The 24330-nt window shown below is 45.0% G+C and overlaps 1 protein-coding gene across 1 annotated transcript; it reads right to left on the minus strand.

The window, feature by feature from the left end:
• Nucleotides 1-26: 26 nt before the first annotated feature.
• Nucleotides 27-23696, minus strand: LOC135399247 (uncharacterized protein C12orf56-like). Its single transcript, XM_064631071.1, has 14 exons — nt 23190-23696; nt 9306-9532; nt 8126-8269; nt 7311-7397; nt 7130-7232; nt 6474-6526; nt 6238-6364; nt 4442-4551; nt 4269-4346; nt 3471-3597; nt 3307-3381; nt 3183-3254; nt 2931-3103; nt 27-689 (listed from the first exon to the last, which is right to left on the minus strand). The coding sequence occupies exons 1-14, from the start codon at nt 23421-23423 to the stop codon at nt 575-577; spliced, it is 1725 nt and encodes a 574-aa protein (XP_064487141.1). The 5' UTR covers nt 23424-23696; the 3' UTR covers nt 27-574.
• Between the last annotated feature and the right edge of the window lie 634 nt (nt 23697-24330).

A 24330-nucleotide genomic window follows, 5' to 3' on the forward strand; every position in this document is an offset into this window, starting at 1 on the left:
CCAAAAATCTGTACAGCTTGCTCGTTGTAAGTATGTACAAGAAAGACATAGCCGAAATCCGAACCGTTTCTGCCGTCTTGACCGGTCTTGAAAGTGTCTTTTGACGATGCATCCAGTGCAGCAAGTCACGCCAATATACAGGGTGTATGCTATAAAAGGTCAGTGACATTTTCGCGGGTGACACTATATCTATTTGAGAGACGGACTTGTGCTGCCATACAGTGAATCACTTATGCCAGAGAAACCTACGAAAAAATTGTGGTTACCATTCACTGCGTAAGAAAGTAAACACGGCCACGGAAACTTTCGTCTTCATGTGTTTCCTATGCGCAATACCGATGGATGGAGGTGAAAGTTTGCATGGTCATATTTATTTTGTTACACAATGCTAGGTAACCACAATCGTTTCGTAGGTTCCTCTAGCATAAATGATTCACTTTGAGGCAGAGAAAGTCTTTTCGTGATAGAGGTATAGCATCAAGGAGGTATCACTTTTTGCACGAAAATGTGACTGACCTTTTATAGCATACACCCTGTATATTACTAGCGTGGACGGATCAAACTTGGAAGGAGTTCAGGAATCACTCGTGAACTTCCTCTTTATGACTTCGATAAGCTTTAGTAGATGGAACTTGATAGGAAGGTCATGGGGCAGCTTGGCTCCTACTATTTCTGGCGTTAGGAAATACCTAGCAAAGAAAAGAAGGATTCTTTTGTGTACCGTGTCAAATCAATCTTGCGTTCTGTCAGTCCCGTTTTCATTCTGCGTCTTCCCGCCGACTTCACGAAAACTGAAACCATACACGCCGCGCATATACAACGATGCTTGAATGCAGCTTGCTGCCTGACGCTTTTACGTTACAAGTCTTCCGGAGGGGCGATAAGTTAATTGATAACACGCGCGTGACAAGCTTAAACGTGTTTGAGCTACTAGCTATGGCTGTACTAATGGAGGTAGTGATGAAACCACTTGCCATAGTCGGCAACGACCAGGCGGGCGCAAGCTATGCCACAGCTACTACAGGGTAGCGACACACCATACAAACTGCAACACCAAACAAACAACAATAACAAATAAGTGATAATGATGTAGTGGGATGTTTCGCGGCTGGGTTTCGATGTTGAAGCGGCACCCTATCCCATTGTTTGCGGGGGAGGAGGTTGTGAATGATGATGAATGTTCAGAGTTCACGCAGGAGCCCTGTTGCTGCTAAAAAGATGATGAGGGCTTGAAGAGCTCGTAGCTGATGCGCTGGGTTGGCCGGAGGCCCAAGCAGCTGAGGAAGGGCAAGTGACGCAATGCGTGGCAACGATATCCTGCTGTACGCCCAGCACTGTCCTCCATAACGGCACCCCACTACGTCCAAAGATGATGTAACCGCTAAGACGGAAGTCAGGTTGCACATATGCTTCACTGATAGTCAAAAATTGGATGCTTGAGTAGAAACGATTTGAGGTCCACTAACTTAGATCGTAGCCCCATTGCGTTCTACTGAAGAAGAGTAGCGCGCCTATAAAGCTGCTCCATGACTGAAGGGAACCAATTTTTCTGCTGACAGTTCCCAGACCTCCTGCGGTGCAGCAACACCGTGGTAAATCGACAAAATGGCCTTCAAGGCAGCGAAAAAAAGAGGAAGGAGCGCACTTGTGGCATCATTCTTATGGATTTCAGTCACACCCGGCCGTTCAGACCAAACAAATACCTTTGTGTTTGTATGGTGTGTCTGATGCAGTGCCTACGTTCGTTTTGCTGCAACTTCTGTTACACAATGCTCCTTCTGTATTGAGTAATTGCTGAGGATATCAAGTCCTTGGGTGTCAAAACCAAGTGCACAAGAAGCGAGAGTGCCCCCAGGCTTGACAGTCACAAAAACGAAATTGAGAAATAGAATGAGCATTGATCCTTTGCGTTCAAGCTTGTAACTCAAGTTTGGTCTTTCGCGTTAGGTGTTTGTCCTTTCATTGTGCCGGAGTCCCTTTCAACATAAAAAGTTGAGCTGCTGGCTCCTTGATAGAAACGGTTCAGACAAAATCCTTATGGTCTACTATGAATTGTTTCCTTTGTAGTCAATGTGACTACTCAGTGCATGGTAGGTGGATGTTCCTACATTACCCGCTTAGCCACAATTCTTTATTAATGGTTCGCGAAGTTTGCTGTATTATTTGTTTGTACCTATCATTTTTACTTTTTCATATATCGTGCAGCGTATCTGAAATAAAAATTACATTTGCGGGATGATGGCTACTCCGGTGGCCACTATCTGTAATGTACGCCTACTTTTGGCTATACTTTCATGCATCCAGCGGGCTATTTAGCGTCAGCAATCTGGCAACCATGATTGCCACGCAGGACAAAGCGGGCCTATGTGGGCAAGGGGGCGAATTGGACCAAGCTAAGGAAAACGGAAGCTGGGAATCAAATAATCGCTCCATTTGATAGGATTACCACCGGAAAGGCCGATGGGCTAGCTAGGTTATAGTACACAATGCTACGCGCTTGCTGTAATACTCCAAGTACTGTCCGGCACATTCTCATCGACTGTCAGAAGTATTTCACTGAGCGACGCGTCCTCCAGCGCCAACTTGAAGCCACTGGGACACCCTCACTTGCTCTTCCTCAACTGCTTGGGCCTTCGGTCAATCCTGCGCATCAGCTACGAGCTCTTCAAGCCCTCATCTCCTTCTTAGCAGCAACAGGGCTCTTGCGTGAACTCTGAACATTCATCTTCATACACCCCTCACCATCTTCTCCCCTTCAAGCAATGGGATAGGGTGCTGCCTCAGCGGCGAAATATCTCACTACATCATCATTACTTATTTGTTGTTGTTGTTGCTCCTCTTGTCAAATTGGCGATCGTACTCTCCTTTGATGATAGATGATAGAGCTGAGAGAGAAAAAAATTGAGACATCATAAATCTTAAATTCATACTTGAATTCCTCCGCGAAGGGAGTTTGTTCTTCGCTGTTTGCGTCGCTCGTGGTGGGCATGACAGCTTCGACGACCCTGAGGTAGTGGTACAGAGACACACACTGCGACGGTTCGAGCTGCGAGTCAGATGTCAATCGCACGGCGCGAGCTACGTAGAGGGACGCCAGAGTTTTCTGCGTGCCAGAAGGTCAGTAGAGAAGTCTCTGCTAAAACGAATTACGTACACACGTTTCATAAATATTTTTTTCTTACCGTATTGGTGTCCCTGGTGAGCTCTTTAATGATCCAAGATTGGCCGTTTGCATGCGACGATGTAACGATTACCTGCAATCATTGGTGGATGAAATTGATGACGCAAAAATTGGCATCTTCTCACCTGATCAGCCAAACCAATGAGACAGCTTAGAAAAGCAGCGTTGGATACGAGGTAGGAACAGAGAGCTCTGGCCACCTTATACCAGAAGAAAAAAAAAAAAGATGGAAGTAGTTAGCCTAGAAGTATGTTGATAGAAGCCTTCGCGTTGCGTGCGCGTGACATACCGGTGCTTCAGGAAGGGATTCCCAGTCTTTCGGCGGCGATGAGACGTTTAGGACATCCAGGACAACTGTCCGTATGCGACGAGGGATCCACGGAAGGGACGTCAGAGTAGATGTTACGCCTCTTGCACTGAACGTGAAAGCCGTGAAAGTTGTAACTCCTTTCTGACGTGTTCCTTTTATACTTTTATTGTGTTTTCACTGTCCTCTCTTCGCGTGTGGTCGAGCAGATTTTTGCAGAAATTTGGAACATTTTATTATTCCCTATCTTTTCGTTCCTGCTAATACCCGTTGTTGAACATGCGTAGGAGCAGCAATTAGTATCCCAATCCATTTTTTGTAATTCTATACTGAATAAAAAAGAAAGCTTTTTTTCTTTGTACTGTGTATACCCCACTGGCTTTGCGCGCTTTCAGTTCGTGAGGCTATCACCCTCACGGGAGTACATCACGTTCTACGTGACCTTCTGACGCCATCCATTCAAACGTTGCATCTGCGCACTGCTGACGATGAACCAATCAGGTCGAAACAGCCGTCTGGTGCTTCTATGGCGACGTTTAAGTTGTACACGTATTGTAATTTTCTTTCTCAGTCAGAGCCAATCTTAAAAATCGCGCTTTGCCTCGAAAGAATATGCAAGAAATTACACTAGTGTTTTCTTCGACACCTGCCCTACACATTACCAAACAGCTGAAATGAGGACAGATTTGTGCGTCTGTTTAATCAACGAGAAGTGCTTATATGCAACACTTGCAAATATTATTTCCTCAAGAGATAAATCCCGTCAAGCATATAACTTACTCTTCTTGGTTAAAGGGATGTACAAGAACTCGGGCACGCAGTAAACTTGCGAGGATGTCAACCAAGACAGCGCCCATTCTGAAATACGATACTTCGCTTAAAATATTGCGCCCTAACAGCCAAACCAAGCAAAATCTGTAGTGTAAGTCATATCCATACAAATGGCATCATACGTTATCCTGTCGGTTGCGGCTTGAACTGTGCAGTGGCGCTTGCGTCCGTCCGCTGGTTTCGTGCAGAGACCTCGAACCTTTTCCAAGACACTGTCGAAGATGTCAGGGTCCTGAATGGAGTACCCAGCGTTTGTAGCTACTTTCGTACGTGCATGAACCAAACACAGTCAAAATACACTATACTCTGGAAAGATGTAAAAAAAAAAAGATTTTTCTACAGAGTGAATTCAGCAAAGGTTACACATTTCGATCGAGTCGTAGACATATAAGATAACGTCTCTGGCGCTTCAAACTTTGCAGATTGATAGTCAATCACAATAAGTTCTACCCTTATTTTTATTTATTTATTTATTTATTTGTTTTTGTTTTTTTAATGCTATCATTTCGTAGAAAAAAAGTTTGAACCAAAGCAAATTCTCACCCCATGCATTTCCGATGGCCTATACCACACGCAAACCGCCATTTTTTCCTCTGTCTGCTTCACGTTCAAAGCACTGCCTAGAGACGAAGCAAAATAAGAACCAAAGTACAACCAACAACTAGATGCAGGGTTTCGAGGCAGCGCCACCTATACGTGGTGATGTGAACGTGAAACAGAGAGAGGAAGACATGGCGGTTTTCGGGCGGTGTAGGGTATAAGAAATGTATGGGGTGGGAATTTGCTTGGTTCTTGGAGACTGGGAGGTACCCGGGTTCGAATCCCGGTGCCGGCTGTGCTGTCTGGGGTTTTTCCTGGGTTTTCCTCAGACGCTTTCAGACATATGTCGGCACAGTTCCCTTAGAAGTCGGCCCAGGACGCACATTCCCCCTGGGCGTCAGTCGTGACGTTGCCCACATACGTGAGGCCGACAACGGCAAGCCCTTTCAGCACCACCACCACCACCACCACCACCACTTAACTTTTTTTCTACAAAATGCTAATGTTTGAAAAAAAAAGTATTGATAAAACTTGAGACAAATGACTATAAGTGTGCAAAGTTTGACGCGAAAGAGACGTCACCTTCTACTTTTACGACGCGATCAAAATATGTAACCTTTCTGCTAAATTCACCCTGTAGTTCCGGTTCACATAGAATGCTAATTCTTCAAAGTCACTCTCGGTTACAACCACGAATATCCCATTAAAGGAGCAGTGAAGGCTTCCTGAACATTTTTTTCGTTTTTGGCTGCGGCGTGCTGTCCAACAAATAACGTGTGTTCTTGTGCAAGAGCGATAATCCTAGGTTGGAGCACTCAGCTCTAAGCGCCACGCAGTATATGGAATCGCCATCTCCATATTTTTCTTCGCATATCCGTCCATCCTAGCTGATCTGCTGCGAGCGAGTGCGCGGTTAGATGTGTACAGCTTCTAAAAAGCTCTCAATCCCTTTAGAGAGCCCGTGTAGTGCTGACGTCACTCAGTGACGTGGGGAGTCCCCCGTAAGTATCATCGAGTAGTATCATCAAGTAAAGTATCGCCCCTGGCGATGAAACTCGCCATTCATCATCTCACATTGCGCATGGTGGCTCATTATAGATTAACTAGTTGATGAATGAAGCGGGGCTTCGAGCGATGCTAACTATCATTTCCTTGTTCCTTTAAACATCGTCCTGAAAACGACACCTGTCAGTGTAATGAAAATTGTGGCTATACCTCATCAACAGTGCTTCCGATACGATTGACGGCTCGTTCTCGATGAATTCCCAATAGTAGACGTTTGATTGATTAAGTACACATAATAGATGACGCTCCAAATTTTACCTATATCATTTCTTTCCCCTGTCAAAGTTTGATGTGCCGACAAGGATGTACGTACCTCGTAGACGGCGCTCATGATCTCAGGCGACGAGGCTAATTCACCCGGGGTGAGGTTATACCGCGTCAGTTCAGCCACGGATTGGTTCTTGTCTTTTAACTTGCTTAAGATCTCTTTGGTGCATTCCCTGATAACAGATGAAAGATGATACAAAAGGTAATTCCATTCCTCCTGCTACAAGGCACGCTAAAGAAATCATGGAAACGTTCTCTTATGGCTGCTCTTTACTTGCGTACTTTGTGTATGAGCGGCGCCGTCTGGTGTCGTGGTCCATGCGAACACTGAGGTCCTAAAGCACACAGGGAGGAAATTCTCGTTCACTTAATACGTTCCCTTCAAGACGTGTATAACGATACCCATGTTCAACCTAAGAACGGCAGGAAATGTAGTCTCCACGAAAGATGCTCTACTGCAGCGCCACTTAGACCGTTGCGGCTGAGCGCTTCGAGCCAATAGGAACATGCGGAGGGCGAAGCTTAAACGTGCCGTTCTTAGGTTTAACAAGCTTGTTTTATGTAGCTTTATCCCTGCGTTGGTTGACTTCAAGCGTTCTATTTGCGTTTGTGCCACTTAATAAGCTTTGGTTCACAATGTCTCGACTGAGATAACTGGAAGAGCGATAGGCGCCATTTTGAGTACTTGTCAACTTGTACGGTCATACCTATACCAGTGCGTCTATGCCTATACCAGTCTATATTTCTAAGAAGGTTTCAAATCATTACTACTATAGTTCATTAATTGCGCAGATTTGTAGTGAAACAAAAAAAAAAAAAAAGAAGAAGGGGTGATGAATATACTGCAATCTTGTGCTGACATCTTTAAAAGAACTTCGCGTGTAACATTTCGCGTTGCTTTCTTGAGTGATTCAATATGCATGTAGATACATGTTTACCAGAAGATGTTGAGTCCAAAGAGCCCGTAGAGCGCTGAAAATTGATGACCCACCACGTAGCAGGTAGAGATGTAAGTGTTGATGCTTGCTCTTGCTTGGCACACTGCACGGTATGCGTCGAACAATTGAAGATAAGTAGCATCGAGAAGGTCGTTGATCTATAGTGTCTCTTCCCATATACCTTTTGACTTCTGGCACGCTTCGCAGGCTCCAGAGGCTCGCCCTTTTGGATCGCTCTGCGAAGTTTTCCCAGGACGGTTCCGTCGACCTGTAGATAGAAAGGCAACATTACAGTGTATTTTGGTACATTAAATATACTGCACTTAAAGGCAACATATAATTGCGGTGTACATCATTAGGCTCTCTACCAGTAAATTTTGAAGTGCCAATAGCGGCTGAAAAATGATATTTGTTCTATTTCATATTATCGATTGGACTGGATTGGATTGGATTTCTAGGAAAAAACGATATGGAGATTGCGTTTTATGAATCAACCTCGCTCAACTTATAGCACGCATAATATAAACGCCGTCAGTGAACACTGCGAATTTTCGAGAAAAACCGCAAAACTTCATAGTTTCGAAATCTTCCAAGGTAGGTGACGTCACCGGGGGGGGGGGGGGGGGCTCTGGTCTTCTAGCAACAGCGCGTGCTCTTTCCGGTCTTCGGTCTCCGCCCCACGTTGGACGACGGCCACCAGCAGCTGTGGTAAGGAGACGGAAAACGAGCTTCGAGGAGCAATGTTGCCAGACGCATGACGTATTGCGCTTCCCGTAACGTCATACTTCTCAAAACTAGATATTATAATGTTATGATAATTCCGCGTCCAACCAATATTTTCGGAGAAGACAATGTCAGGCACTCTCAATATTTTTTATTTCTTTTTCAATCAGTCAATCAATGTCAGGACAAGCGTACTGCAATGGCACGAGTTCGGTAGGATTCTGGAGATAGTAGATAGGTTTAGTCCGTACGGTAGCGTTGCAGACGACTTACATGGTAGATACTTGAGAGTCCCTCCTATCGACTGCTGCTTTGGATTCGGATTTAGAGTTGGCAGCTACCACGGAGTCCTGTCGACGTAAACTTGGTCGGCGAAAGCTTTGCGACAGAAAACGTCGAAGAAGGCTCGGGCGCCGTCTGCAAAACAGAAGGCATCCATCTTACGACACCTGCGAGCTCAAGTTCAAGTTTTATTAGTTGCAATGTTCATGCTTTTGTTACAGTGGACATGAAATTGTACAGAGATATATTACATTTGTTACGTTATATTATATTACATTTATCCAAGCCGCCCTCGGTGGCTCAGTCGATAGCGTGTTCGCTTGCTGATCCCAAGATCGCGGGTTCGAACCCGGCCGAGGACGTTGGCAACTTAGTGGCAGGGTACAAGTTGCTCAGACACGCCGTCTTCCGCGAGGGACGTTAAATGTGGTGTGTTGAGATTTCGGCACACGTCAAAGAACCCTCAGGTAGGCAAAATTAATCCACAGGTCCACTGTGGCGTCGCTCATGATCAGAGTTGTCTCGCGACGGAAAGCCACGAATTATTATTAACATTTGTCCAACGGCGCAGGGAAATACGAGGGATGATTACGATATGGGACTCGTCGAAGGACACGCGGATGTATACTCACATTACAACCGCTAGAAAAGGCACAAACACAGTGAAGACAAGTACGCGTCTGTCTTGCCTTCACTGCGTTTATGTCCTTTCTTAGCACTTTTAGTATGAAGACAATGATGTGGGAATGTTGTCCTATTTATCGTGGCTGACCTTTCCGCTATTGCCCCCTGAAGGATTTGTGAGATGACTATGAGTAGATTACGTTGTTAGATTGTAGTTCCGTCCCGAGGCCGGTCGACATCATAAAGCTCCAGAAATGGTGGCGACTCAGCAGCTGATATACGTTGCGAGGGACCGTGACCATGGCCCTGCCTGGCCATGGAATTCGAAAGCTCTGCTCGTAAAACAGCGGTCGAGACATGTGATTATTATTCGACGGGATGGTTTCCATATGACTGCACGTCACTGACTTGTTTCGAAAATTTTGAGGATTATACAGAAGGCGTGGACTACACTACATAGAAGTCCCGCTCTGCAAGGAATTAGTTCCGATTATTTTCCACGAATGAATTCATTACTATATCACGCTTCCCTCGTACGATACAGTACCCTAAAGGTGCTGTTGTGGCTTCACCGGTTGACTGAATGCAGGCATCGGACTGCGTGCTGGCATGACTTAGCGCTGGACTGGAGACGACCGAAGAAGTCTGCAGTGGTGCGGGTTCCCCCAACAAGTGGCTGCCCTCTTGTTCCTTGTGGTTCTCACTGTACGATATGTAGATATGTTGCACGTCTCGCCTGTCACCAGCAGACAGGAACTGAGCTACATCGGACACCTGTAACGAGAACGTCACACCCAGCGTCTTTTAGTGTCAGCAAGCTATGTATTAGGCGGTTGCATAGATAGCATTACACGCACGTTTTTAAAACGATGCCGTTATAGGGGCTGACGTCACTTCCATGGATTCCTCTAATGTCCTTATCGAGCTAACCAAAATATATATAAAAAAAGACTACAGCTAGTATACAACTATACAGGGTGATGTTTCACCTAACGTGATAAAAAAAAGTCTAACTGGGGACGTACTCGATGGAGGATTGTGGGACCTTTGGCATTTACCTTCTGGAAACTTTTGCCACTAGTGAGGAAGACTTTGGACAATTTTTAATTGCGGGAAATTTATTTTCGTCAATTGAACTTTGAAGATTGCCAGGCGGGCCTCACTTTTTTTTTTACAGAAATATGAAGTTCCTCCACAGATAACCGCAGACCCAACAAAAGCTATGCACAGTATCGCAAGAGAAATAGTCGAAACAATTAGGGAAAATTACGCTTTAGCCCCGCCTGCTTGATTTTCGCGAAGAAGCGCGCACGAAATGTGCGTCTAAAGGAGGAGGAAGTGTCCCTGCCTTGGCAGTGCCTTCATTTGTTTCGACTAGAGTCACTAAATAAGCTAGCTATGCGTAGCTTATTTAGTGACTCTAGTTTCGGCCACCACCACCCTTAGAATGAAAGGTGAAACATTTCCTCCTCTCTCCGCATCTTCCGTGCGCTCTTCTTTGCGACGATCAAGCAGGCGAGGCTAAAGCGGAAATTTTACTCTTTTTTTTTCAACTATCTCTGTTGCGATACTGTGCATAGTCTTTGTTGGGTCTGTGGTTATCCGTGGACGACATCATATTTCTGTAAAAAAAAAGTGAGCTTCGCCTGGCAATTTTCAAAGTTCAATTGAAAAAAAAGTAATTTTCCGCAATTAAAAATTGTCCAAAGCCTCCCTCAATGGTGCCAAAAGTTTCCAGAAGGTATTTACCGGAAGTCCCAAAATCATCCGGTGAGTACGTCGCCAGTTAGAGTTTTTATCACGTTAGGTGAAACACCCTGTATAGAACTCAGCCCCGCCTCATCATCGTCTCTTTATGGGTGTATATATATATATATATATATATATATATATATATATATATATATATAACTCTAATATCAAAATCGCCAACGTGACATTGTGGGGCTGCATGTCGCTACCGAACGTTTCTCAAACGATGGCAGCAGAGCACACGAAATTGCGTTGATTACGTACATTGGGACAAAATACCTCCAGCCTGAAAGTCACGCCATGATATGGTACACAACAGAAAGCACACTACGCTCGTTCACTGCACTCGTATCGACTGCAAACATGACCATCTCATTTTCACACAACACCCTCTATCGTAACTAACAAACAGGTGTCACCCCGTTTAATGACGTGAAAGGAGCACAACAGCCATTTTCCGCATCGACTATGGAGCAAAAAATAAAAAAAAAAAAATCGTTAAGTTCAAGGTCGTCCCTATCATCCGCACGTACACAACCTCCTCCGATTGGAGCATATAAAAAACAAAACTATGATGATGCCACAATACAGATGCTGCACAGGCTTAGTCAGAGACCATACCGTGACGCGGCACTATTGACCAGTGTCTATGGGATTGAGGCGTGCATGTTCATGATCATTAGCTTTGTTTGAAAGGGGGAGGTTTTATGTGATGAAGGATAAAGGGGCACGACATGAAAGATGACGTTCTCTTTCTTTCTTTTTTTTTTTCTTTTTCATTCCACTGATTTCGTAGCTGTGTCCTTACATTTTGAAGTGCGCGCGTTTACAAAGCTGCAGTTTTTGAGAAGTATTTTCGAACCCTGCAGATTTTGCACAGAATCTCTCTATTTAAATGCAACTAAGGTGACGGACAAGTAACGGGGTTGAAAAATGAAAAAAAAAAAGACTGTAACGGATAAAAATGAACACCCTGTACAGACGTTATTTTTATATATCCTTTACAGATTTTTTTACAAACAAAAATCTATGAAAGATGCATAGATGTCGTTTTTGTAGTTGAGTTATTCGGCCAAGCGGACATCCTCTCGAAGAGAGTATGTAACTACAAGATGAGTTCATTAATTAACTGTAAATCTACTCCCAATTATTCATTATTATTCATAATTAACTCTGTATTTAGGGGACTTTTTGGCACAAGCGAGATAGCAGAATGGCAGACAATCATCGTTGAAAGCCATTCCATTTTTTTTCTTTTTTTCCTGAAATGCGCACGAGCGGTGAATATCTATAACCGAAGCCGTGCCGATCGGGAGCGCAGGAAAGCCCGGTTGACCGGTTCACACTATTGCGTTCCAATGCGTGCGTGCGATTGCGTTGACGTTCTTTTTCTTCTTCTTCTACCAGGAGCGCGGCCTATGAGGACCAGCTCTCACTTGGTGACGCCCGGCGCGATGTCGTGAGCGGGCGGCGGAAATAGACACGCATTTCCGGCGTTGGGACAAGAGAGACGTCGAACCAAAAAAATTATCATGCCGAACTTAAGTTTCAAGTTTTTTTTTGTTTTTTTTAAGCATAGAATGGCTTTCAACGAGGGATATCTCCCGTTCTGTTAACTCGGTTTTGCGCGAAATCCCCTAATTAAACAGCTAATTAATGAATTTTAGGTAATTAGTGATCTTGTAGTTACATACTCTCTTCGAGAGAATGTTCGCCTGGCCATATAACTCAACTGCAAAAATGGCATCTATTTTGCTCTGCTAGTTTTTTTATATAAAAATTCTATAACAAGTTTAAAAAAGGCACTCCCTGTATATTAATCTGCATTCCCACCTATCACACCTTCTAGGCTACTTTTTTCAGAATGAAATGTCGTCCGATAAGGATATGGACATCACACAGTCGCTCCAAATGGCAATGAAAAGATGGCTAAGAAGCAAGCGCGCTCGTGAAGTCGATGCATAATGTAAAACCCCGTGTTCGTGTTGTGTCTGTTCCTTCGTGCTCCCATAGTCTCGGGGTGTTACATTATGCATCGTCTCCAAATGGTTTCGCTGTTATTACGTAAGTCATAACCGCAATCTCGGTGACAAAAATCGTACACTACTGCACCAGAAGAATGCGGCACCCCGTTTTGCTTTTTGGCCACAGGTAAGCCTATATTTCCTTCGAAAAAAAAAAAAAGAAATCGGTTCACGAAAACTCCTAGCGGGTTCTCCGCGTCTCGAAATCGAGCACCGCGTTGTACCATTTCTGCTCCCAAAAATACTTTCTAACTTTGACTGTTGTCGGGGGTCTAGTTCCGACATGCGTGACTTTGTTGTGCCCATCTGACCCCCGTTCAACGCTATCGTTCACCGATCAAGCAGCTACTAATATATCCTCGGTATCGATCGCCCGAACGCGGCCACGGAAAAGACACGCTTGTTTGGCTAGGAAAGTGAACTTTCTTCTGCGGTTCGATATTGTTTCTACGAAGCGGAGTGTGCGTAGCTTGGATACCTCGACAGAAACGAGGCCAACGGTTAAGATTAGACTAGCCATTACCCACTATTACTCCCGTTGGCGCTGGCGATCTGGGTCGCTTTGAAAGCTCACGTGGAATGCCGAAATGGTGCGTGGACGTCGACGCTGGGCGGGACACGTGTCTTTCCTTCATGCGCCGTCAATCCGCTGCTGCCGCAAATGTGTTTTTAAAAGTCATTCAAGCACGTCCGGCAATGGACGTATATCGTCACATGAGTTCTTATCCAGGAAGTAAAGCAGGCTATAGGTACTCTCCCCTCCCAAGTCCTTCCATTGCATTTCATTTATTTATTGCGCTTCTTCGTTCATAGGTGATTTGTTCGCAACGAAAAGTACAGTTTCGTCTCCATAAGTTTTTTTTTTTATTCCGTGTTATCGCCGCGAAGCAACTGTGGCTACGAGCGGCGTACAGATGTGGACAGATGGAGAGAGGACAGCAGGAAGTCTCCATAACTGCTCGCTTGTTGTACCTATTTGTATTTATTTGCGCTTGTTGTATATACTTTTCTAACATCTTTTTTTGCCCTCGTTTACGACCGCGCATGACCTGCGGGGTTCCCGCACCCAGGGCCGGCGAGAGAAGTTACGGGCCCCGAGGACGATTCCGGATGAGTCCTGCCCGGGCCCCCCTTCTCACGTTTCCTGGTGCTAGCAACCGTCAGGAGGGCCCCTGGAGAGGCACGGGCCCCGGGGTTCTATCCCCGGCTGCCCCCCCCCCCCCCCCCCCGCTCTCTCTCTCATCGGCCCTGCCCGCACCAACTGGGACTTTCTGCGACAACTGGCCCCTCGAGCGAACTGTAACCGTAGTCTAACCATAATCATCTTAGCACTTCTTCCGACAGCAATTATACGGAGGACAGCCTTGAAGGCAGACAGCAGCCCGACATCATCATCATCTTTTGCCTCTGTGTGTGTGCGTGTTGCGTCCAATATGGTTTAAGTAAGATCGCTCTTGTATAGTTACGACTAGAAGATGATTCAGCAAACACTGACCACTGGAAGTTACCTATAGCGCACACAAAGTTATGAATTGAGTTAGATTACGGCTAGCGTGCCTCTCTCGGTGTTGTTTTGTCCTCAGTGCGTGTTAGCGCTCAGTTGTCAATGGTTCACGCCTCTTGAGATACGCTTGTTTTCCTGATAGGAGAAGAGCTTCGATTGGAAGCCGGATAGCTCTTGAAGTCGAGTACGCCTCCAAGCAGATATCTGGGGTTTCGACAGATAAGAAAGCTTTCTGGCACACTGCCTTTTTTGTAAATAAAAAATATTAAATTCGCAATTTCATAAATTTGCGTAAATTCGGTCGCCATGTGAAACTTGCCCCCCTTCACGTTGGAAGCTAATCTAGAACTCTGGACCTAGCCTGCCAAAAAGTTCTAAAATGCCGTTCCACAACCAGCGAGCTGTCAAAAACGCTCCTACTCAAGATGTTCACTCGCAAGTGACCAATCACCACAACCGCTTCGCAAAGGTGTACATAAGATAGTATCGTAGCTCTCACAAGGCCCTATGTATCCGAGAGATCTCGAGAGATCTCGTGGTGCGGCACGGAGACCATGTGTAGATAAGTTATCCATCGTAACAAATTATACCCTCACCGTGCAGGGGGGGTTACATCGTTGTTTTTCCTCTTCTTCCTGTTCCCTTACCTAAATTAGCAGGAAAGAAGGTTTCCTGCACCCCTTGGAATTTGCCCGAAACTCAACGGGAAAAGAGGACGGCTTGGTAACATACACGATTCATCATTGGTTCGGGGCAACGGCTTGCTTTAGCATCTGCCTCGTGTACATGCGTGTAAGACTCAGAAGCATTGTCCATGCATATGAACTAACGGAGGAGGAACTATGGCCGCACCTGTACAATGTCTCACCGTTTCCGGTCCAGCAGCACGCAAGTGATTATCAAAGACACGTGCCCAGAGCCCCAGACGTGTGTCACGAAAGTACCCAAGAAGCCCCCTTGTTCGGTCCGAGTTACGCCGTCAAGTAAGCAATGATACGGCGCACGCAATCACTAATGTTCTTTGCTTGATCAGTGCTGATTCCCAGGTAAGGTTGCTTCTGACGCGGTCACTCACAGAGCATTCGAAGCATGTTTATTTCAGACATAGCCAAAGGAGGGCTTTGAAAGAATCCAGGGGATGAAAAAGGTAGCGAGGTATAAAAGAACGCTGTAGGCGACCGCATAGGTGCGAATGCCGCATCCTCGCTGATGGCCCTAGTACGTCGATAAAAGGCATCGTGTTTTATCCATTTCGTCACTATTTAGTCACAGGTGCCCGAAGTTGCCTTGCCACACATGGTACCATTTGTCTAGAGTGTTTTTTATTTATTTATTTTTTATTTTTTGCGTCAATATAAGTCTCGGATGTACAGCACTACAAAGCTGCATAATTCACAGAAGAACTCGGTTGAACTATGGTGATCACAGTTGAACGATTTTTTTTTTTTCGACTTTCTCGAAGCACGTCCAGTACGCTCAGGGGCGCCGGAACAGGGAGAGCAGGGGGAGCGACGGCTCCCCCTCATTTACAGATGAGGGAGCACGGCTCCCCCAGATATGTAAATTATGTTTGTAATTATATTAAGATTATCTTCTCACTGACATATTCATACACATTACTTCAGCAATGTTAGTTTAGGTCTGCTGTACAAGTATGCGCATGTCGTAATTTGCCTGGAGCACGTTTTCAATTTGTGTACCACCCCTGTATTGCCTGCATGAGCCCTCAAGGAAAATAAATGATGATGATGATGATGATGATGGTAGCATTTTTTTCCGCTCCCCCGGTGGAAAAATAGTTCCGACGCCACTGAGTACGCTTACAGTTCTGATGCACACAACTAATGCATTTTTCTATGGTACCTTAAAGGGAAAGCCACCTAAAGGATCGCGATATTTCATAAAAGTACATGCACAGCTTTCGAATGCAGAAACAGCACACAAACAATCTCTGCAAAGGTTTCCTATGGTGCAGGAAACGTGCGTTCCAATATAAAATCGCCTTGGTGCGCTACACTCTTAAAAAAAGGGTGTATACTTTAACTCCTTTCTTTGCCACATATATAACACCATTTTGGAGAGTACAATTACTCTCAAAAAGGGAATCTCCTCACTCCCTCAAGGGAGTAGCATAACACCTTTCTCCCTACTGGACAGTAATATTACTCTCCGGCAGGGAGAAGGTGTTATGCTACTCCCTTGAGGAGTAGCTCCGATCCCACTTGAGAAACTGGATGCGGATCGAATTCAATCAGCATTAAAAGTGTCGCGTGACAGGGTAGTCCCCCTATCGAGCGTAGCTGGACAAATAAGTATTGAGGACGCGCGACTACCTTAAAACAACGACCAACCACACCACGCGTACCTCCAACTACGCGTTTTCAAACGCCCTCACTTTCAGTTAGACAAATCGACCGCGGCGCCCTTGACGCGTCTTTGAAACAAAAATCCCAGCAGCTAATAATCACAAAACGGTGTTGCGCACGCTCGTCCGCCCCAATCAACGCTACCACGCAGACGGCTGCCGCTTCAAATATAGTAACCTTGGTCACACGAAGCGTAGCACGCTTCTCTGTACCTGGTCCAGTCGTCGGGCTCGCGAATCGACCATCCGTGGTTTTAAGAGGCGTGGCACGTCGTCAATTGGGCGCGTAGCTGACTACACTTTCACGGGTATGTGTCCAGTACGCGTTTCATGAGAATAATAATAGATGGAAAGTGTGTCAGGGCCTGTGTCAAGTTTGTTGCCCACTCTCTGAAAAAGGCCTCCAGACAGCGACTCATGAGAGGATAATACGTAGATGCCCAGGTCCGTGTGCGTTGCTAATCACCCCCCCCCCCCACCAACACCACCACCATTTCACATATAATAATAATAAACATATATTCCCCTCTTCGTGTGTATTTTGTGAAGCATATATGGTATTTCATTGTTCAGAATACCTTTTTTTTTTCTGCACTTTTGTTTATACAATACTTTCCATCGATTTGTTTTGTCAACTCTTTCAACTTTACGTACGTCATATGTTTCTTGTTTTGTATTAGATTTGCTACATGTCACTGTACTACTTATTTGTGTAATATTTTGTGTTATCTGTGTATTACTTATACGTGTTTCAAATAATACCATGTACTTGCCGCACATATAATTGTGTTATGTTGTTGTGATAAGTGTCTTGTTATTGTATGATGCGTCTCCCCTCTATAATGCCTTCTTGGCCCTGAGGAAATAAATACCACTTTTTGTAATACGGACAACGCCATGAATAAAATGTCATGAATTGTTAGGCTAACAGGGCTGTTTATAATCTCGTCTCCCAGTACTGTATGAGGTGTGCTTCACCTTTCATGCAATGAAGTACGTACTGAGGTATCCCTTACACTACAGCATATCACGTAAAGTTTCTTTCACCTTGTGCACACCAAGTATGCAGTAAAGTGTTCTTTACAGTGAATTATTTTGCGTATAGTTTGCTTCACCTTGTAAACCTATACCTTGCAGTGAAGTGTTCTTTACAGTGAGCTAGCCTACGGTAAGCAGGCTTCACCATGCGTACATATAGTGTGCAGTGAAGCGGTTTTGCGAGTTGTATTCCATGTGAAGTTTGGTTCGCCGTGATGTGTAGATACAATGTGCAAAAGTACCTTCGCAGTGAATTATGTTACGATGGCAGACGTGAGTACAAAGCCAGAGATGGCTGTATAACACTAAAAAAATGTTCTCACTCGCCCAAAATTTTCACACACTCAGAAAGCTTTAGTGTCATTCTTTGAGTGAATTATGCTCCAGTGGGAAGCGAAGAAAACACTCAGCGTCCAAAACAGAGATGATATGCAGGAAGTCCAACAGTGAAGCCTTCTTTAATATTCACAAGCTTTCATGTAGTAGTCTACATTTCTTCAGGTGCAAAACGTTTGTACAAGTTGCACAAACATATACAAGGAAGGTCCCACGTGAACAGTATGAGAAATCTATTGTTCATGACAATAGATTTCTCGTACCTCACGTACCTTCCTCAGGTACCTCGTACCTGAGGAAGCGTGGACCTCCACGCGAAAGCTTGTACAAATTAAACTTAAACAAAAATCTTCAGTGTCGGCTTCTGTATTTTGTCTACAGAGTTATAGTTATACCATCGGGCCCAGCTGTGGCCGGAGGTCAAAAGTTGCGAGAGGCCCAAGCACGGCCCCTGTCAATATTGCTGTTGTTGAGAATTGCTAAAATATAAAGCACAACGTTTTCGTGGAATGTGCTGCTCTGATGCTTTATAGGGCAAGTTACATGCTGTTGACAAAAACGTCACTTGAGCGCTATAGCAATAAAATTGAGTTATGATTGCTTTGACTGGCGAACATTATTGAAATATTTTGCTTGGCGGTTTGAGGCAGCATGAGGAATCTTTCAAAGGCAGCATTTATTATTGATTAGGCTCATACTTCTGCACTAGATAATTCACCCTAATCTCAGGACTGAGACATTCGGCTTCAATTTCCTATATTAGCCGTACGAAGTGGGACCGGCGCACAGGTCTGATTGCAGGTACGTAAAGGACCAATATAATGTAATTAGACTCCACCTCTGTGATATATATCGGTATATGTCAGGCAGCTGCACCAAAGGTGGGCGTGACGACCTCTTTCGTAATGGCGTGCAAACAAGTGCAGAAGCAGCGTTGGCGACTATTAGCGCATGCAGGCTCTGCTAACCCACCTATAATGACTGCTGCGCTGCACTATTCGGTCAGGCGTTCGACGTGTAGGGAATATATCGGGCAGGAGGACTGCGAGCACAGCGTACGACACGTCATATTTCAGCACGTACATATATAATAACATCTCGCCATTTGGCTACCTTACTTTAATAAAAGTCTCGTGGGGCCCCGAACACTTGTTTACCGATAGGCGCCCCATATTCCCGTACGGGGCACGGTGTGACGCAGAAGAAAAAAATATAATGTATTAGGTCGCTCTGCTGGTAACGTACTGGCACCTATGCTCAGCCAACATGTCATTAGTGATCCGCAGAAACAGGAGAATGTGGCGTGTAAATTATACGCCACATTCTCCTGCTTTAGATTTAGACTTTAGGAATGCTGCATTATACGGTATAACGCAGCATTCCTAAAATCTCTAAAATCTCCGTGTTATAGGTTCCACTTTGGAGTTTTTGTTTAGATCGATAGCTACTGAAGTCATCATGGACCATAACAGGTCCTCAAGATCGCGGGTTCGATCCCGGTCGAGGACGGTATAGCAATGTGAGGGAGGGAAACGTTGCTTCCAGCACCGTGTGTCGGAGATTTTCGGCGGACGTCGAAAGAACCCCGGGTGGTAGAAAGTTTCTGCAGTCCTACTCTATACCGGGCACGTGCAGCATCTCGCCGCACAAAGAGGTGTAAATCTACTCCCAATTATTATTACCTATAGACATATTCCGATATTCTAACACGTTTCTCGAGAAGTCAGTGCCATTATTGCTTCTTTTGTTTCTATATTGTTCTAAGCTATTCAGAATATATTGATTCCCATTCCTTCTATCCTGATTCGATTGGCTTGTACCCCACCTGTCCCTTCACTCTTTCCTGTTGTCCTCTCTCCATCTGTACACATCTGTACGCAGCTCATAGCCACAGTTGCTTCGCGGCGCTATAACACGGAATCAAAACTGCTTGCATAAAAAAACAAAGAGAGAGATATATAACTTGAGCTCGTCATCCGACGAACTGTGCTAATCTACCATGTACTATCTTGGTTTTGCATCTTAGTGTGCTGTTTGACGACGCAAAAAAACGCCACAGGACTTACAGATTACGCTATGCAGGATAACTAACGTCTTACAAAGATCATTAGTGAAATCAGAGGAAAAGATACGTTGGAACATTGATCTTTTTTTATTATTATTATTATCGTTATTTCTTTATTTCTTTATTTTCTTTTTTTTTTTTTGCGGAATAGCAAGTCGACGTCCCGTTTGGCTGACCTTTCCTCCTTTTTTCCCTTTGTTCTAATAAATATATCCCCCCCCCTTAACATACGACAACAGCGACCAGCAACTCCCCAAGCAGCACAGTGTACTGAAAGTCGAGTGCAATAGGGGTGGACGGGTAGGTGGAAGGCCTTGAACAGACTCGTGAAACTAAAGAACATTGATAAGACACATACCGCCCACCCCTATTGCACTCGACTTTCAGTACATTGTGCTGCCTGGGTCGATGCTCTTTTTAGTTAGCTTTGAGCACGCGCATCCAAACCACCTGTACGCACAAGATAGCGGCCGGAACAGGCGCTGCGTAGATCTACGCAGCACAATGTACTTAAAGTTCAAGTACATAGGGGTGGCTGGCAGATGTCTTATCAGTGCGGTGCTTGATTTCACGGGGCTGCTCATGAAGACAAACAACCTCGGTCTCCCCTATGCACTTGAACTTTCAGAACATTGTGCCGCTTGGGCGACAATCGCGGGCATCTGATATCAATTGATACGCCCGTCTGCTTTCTCATCTACTCTCCGTTATCTATGCTATCTATTCTCCGACCTCTTCAGTGCCGCCTGCGGGAGCTGAAACACCCCAATCATCATCATCAAAGTAAAGTTGTTGCAGTTGCTGTACCTGCTCTCTGGAAGAACCGATTAATCCACTTCGGCGGAATATGCCGTTGAATATTAACGCAGGGTACAATGAACTTCCCGTTCAATTCGGGTCAGATGCCTAAATAAGTCGTAAAAATTTCGTCTTTACGTCGCCCACCCTCGAATGGGTGACAGTTTGGGGTCGGCCATAACGGGGAGGCGTGGACTGGAGGGTGCGCTAGCTCACGTGGAATGAATAACGTAATTAAATAAGGGTTCCTGCCTCGATGAAAAGGAAATATTGTTTTAGATAAATTAGATTCCGTGCACATTGATGAGGAAAGGAGAACCTTAAATTGAACTATAAAAGATAAACGAACAAAAATCTCCTTTGTTGGACCTTACTGTCGCCCAATGGGGTAGACAAATACTATTACCGCAGACCGTGGCTATTGGGGACAATTTTTCCTTTATTGCGCTCGGAGTCATTACCCGTTTTGTGGCTCCATTTTCTTTGCTACTTATATGGCTTCCAATGTCGTTTAGCACCCCAGAAGCCTCTGTACTAGCACTCCGACACATTTTTCCTGATACTAAACAGCAGAATGACCGGTACACCAAGGTTAACGTATCCATTTGCAACTATTCCTCCTTACTATATCGAAATTTTCTTCATAAGGTATACTCCCTAATAAGGAATGGTATAGGATTTTCAGCGATGGCGTTTGAAGTGCCAGGACAACGAGACTCGAATAAAAGAGAAGGTAACATACAAATTGAAATACCGGAATAGTTTTTGCGTAAGTTTCGATGCCGCTACGCACACTGTCTTCGCTTAAGACTTGTACTTACTTAAACATAGTGTTAGTGCTAACGCCTAGTGCGAAATGCTTAAGTGCTAACTTGAAGGCTTTACTAATTTACTCCATGTCAATTACTTTGAGAAGTAACTTGGTATCCCAAAAATACTTTTAAAACTGAGTATTTATAGTCGTATTCAACTTAAGGAGGAAAAGAAACATGGGCCGTCAGCTACATGCGCCCTTTGGAGAAAAGGAGGCGCAATAGCGTGCCAGTAGAAATATTTATAGCGCCACCACGTGTCATCAGTATAGGTGAGCGCACTTCCTGTCGCAGCGTAGTGTCATGCGGCCAGTCCTAGCAGCCAATACGGAAGCAGAGTGAGCATGATGAATTACATTATCTCGCGCAGGAGGGAGCGTGACCTCTCGGTGTCTAACCGTCCTGTAAGCGGCGCAGTAATATTGTGAGAGCTGACGTACTAGATTTCTTTTCCGTCTTAAGTTGAACACGACCCTAGTACTCTAGTTAAATACTTGTTGGAAGTTGAACTTCTACTCATCTCGTAAGCTACCCCTAAAGATACTTTCTTTTATTCATTTTTTATTTTTTTCGGGAGATGAGTAGTTTGTAGAAGCTGGTGAATGCTCGGAGTCTGTATATAGAACCCAGAGAGAGTACCTGTCTCTCATATAGGGTCATCGCGAGCGAGGACGGGTACAGATGGTAATAGTTGAAAGGAATCGCTGACTTGAACAATATGATTTTCTCGCACACGTTTGTACAACTTGTGATGCTAAAGCGTCGGATTGTCTATCAGACTGTGGTATTAGTCGTTCAGGTCTCCAAATGTAGAGAAGATAGGTGTCCCTCTACATGTATCCTGTTCGTTGGAATGATCAGGAGGGCCGGATGTGCTCGCGAGGACCTCAACTCGGTGTTCTGACATGGGCATCGATAGAACTGAACAGTCTCTGTGAGCCGACGCGCGGCGGCGACCCGCTGTCGTCGTCCACGGGACGCTATACACGCTCATTTTATTTATTTGTTTGTTCACGATACCCTCAGGTCTTATTAGCATGAGCGTTTTTCTTCTGCTGCTGCTCACAGCATCGAGAATCCACACAAACAACGTTATCGGGCGAGATAACCCCGGAAGAGAGTGAGAAGGAGAGCATCCGCCAAGATAAGATATCGCGGGAAAACAAGAGTATCTGGACGGTGCTTTTATCTCCATTTTGTATTTATTCGTTTGACATTCAATTTCACATATCGCAACTCGATGATATATTGAAAGCAAAGAGTTACTTCTGTGAGTATAATTAGTATTTTGCTCAGTTGCTTATTTTTCTGGTGCTCAGTAACTTCACATAAATACCTGCTTGAGTACGTTGTAAGCTCCTGCTTCACTCGCAATAAATCCATAGCGATCACTAATAGAATGTGAAGACATCTTTAAACAAAAATATACGTGCTTATCACAACAAGAGATAAAAGGATGCGTCCAACCTTGTTTTTGTGATATCTTTACGGACGACGTGCACATCGCTATAGCAGTTCTTCAGCATCCCGCAAAGAGCATGCAACAAGGGATGTTCGTGACAATGCCACGACTACCGTAGAAATTAACGCCAGAGTTACTGAATTTTTCAATTTCATTGCATGCGAAGATGCATGCCACAACATAACTCAACTTTATATGCTGACAAACATAACGGCTATACAATCTGTGGACAATTGAGTGGGATTCATATGTGAGAAAACAGTGTTCGAACTCACCGTACGAACTTGCCTTATGCGTGCCATGTCAACTACTAGTCGGATAGCCCGCGGAGGGTGATCAACAAGTAGCACAGAGTCCTTAGTTAGGACGACGAATCTGTAAGTCGGTCGCCTGTCGTCGGCGCACACGCAGACGCAGGGAGAGTACACGAGAGGCCCGGTCTGAGGTCCCAAGGCTCGTCGCAGAAACCGTTCCAGACGACCATGGCGCCACACACGCGGTTCAGTCATCGTCTGCTAACTGGTTATACCCTTTCGAGTTAATTTCTAGTAGATTCTATCAACTATTCATCACAAGAAACGCGGAGATTGATGCAAAGCGTAACGTCGTCTGCTATTCGTCTGGTGTCTGCTTCGACTGACGTCTGCTAGTATTCGTCTGGTGTCAGCTTCGACTGTCGTCTGCCCGCAATTAGATCCCTTTTTGCGCGGACACGGCTAGAGTTTTCGCGCTAAGCAAAGCACCGCAAGTTGATGCGTGTCACGTCTGCATGAAAACGAAGCGTCCCACAAACACGGAACTGTCGGGAAAGAAAGTAGGGAGCGAAAGGAGGAAAGGGGAAAGAGAGCGCATGATGATTGGTGCGGGAGTTGAGCCATGTGATATACTGTTGGAGAAAATCGAAACTAAGCGCCGGGAAGGTGGGGAAGGCCCTCAAATGCTACCGAAAACGTTCTTTTCTGTTGTCGCACTGCAGCGACGAACTCAGTAAACCGAGGGGCAGTAAAACCACTTGTACGCACGGGAGAAAATCGGTAAAGTGCGTCCCGTTCAGAACAATGTAAACCAAGTGCGTCAGTACTTTGCGTGGAACATAAGGCGCACAGGCATCACAAAGTACGTACTAACCATGAATCGTAAAGGCATTCTCTGCCTGGTGCATTCAGTGCCCGGATATGTCACCCCCAATCTGATGGGAGGGGTAGATGGGGGTTGATGGGGTATCTATCCATGCTCCTCGCGGGGTGTTGATATTCCAAGGAATATTTGTCAGTAGCGTCACTTCTCTGTGCGCAGTGCCATTCGACATAGACACAGAGAATAAATACAATGCATATAGGAACGCACGCCATGCGAGGAACATAAATAAACAACACAAATCAACACAAGGGAGGGGACAAAAAAACTACGGTATCG

This window comes from Ornithodoros turicata, chromosome 6, assembly GCF_037126465.1.
Source record: "Ornithodoros turicata isolate Travis chromosome 6, ASM3712646v1, whole genome shotgun sequence".
Taxonomy (NCBI): domain Eukaryota; kingdom Metazoa; phylum Arthropoda; class Arachnida; order Ixodida; family Argasidae; genus Ornithodoros; species Ornithodoros turicata.

Bases quoted from the DNA above. Each gene is read 5' to 3' on its own strand.
- LOC135399247 (XM_064631071.1), bottom strand. From the start codon at position 23,423: ATGACTGAACCGCGTGTGTGGCGCCATGGTCGTCTGGAACGGTTTCTG. The intron at 7,398-8,125 runs GTAAGTCGTCTG...TTCTATCTACAG, and splicing joins GACTCTCAAGTATCTACCAT to GTCGACGGAACCGTCCTGGG. The intron at 3,382-3,470 runs GTATGTCACGCG...TTCTGGTATAAG, and splicing joins AATCCCTTCCTGAAGCACCG to GTGGCCAGAGCTCTCTGTTC.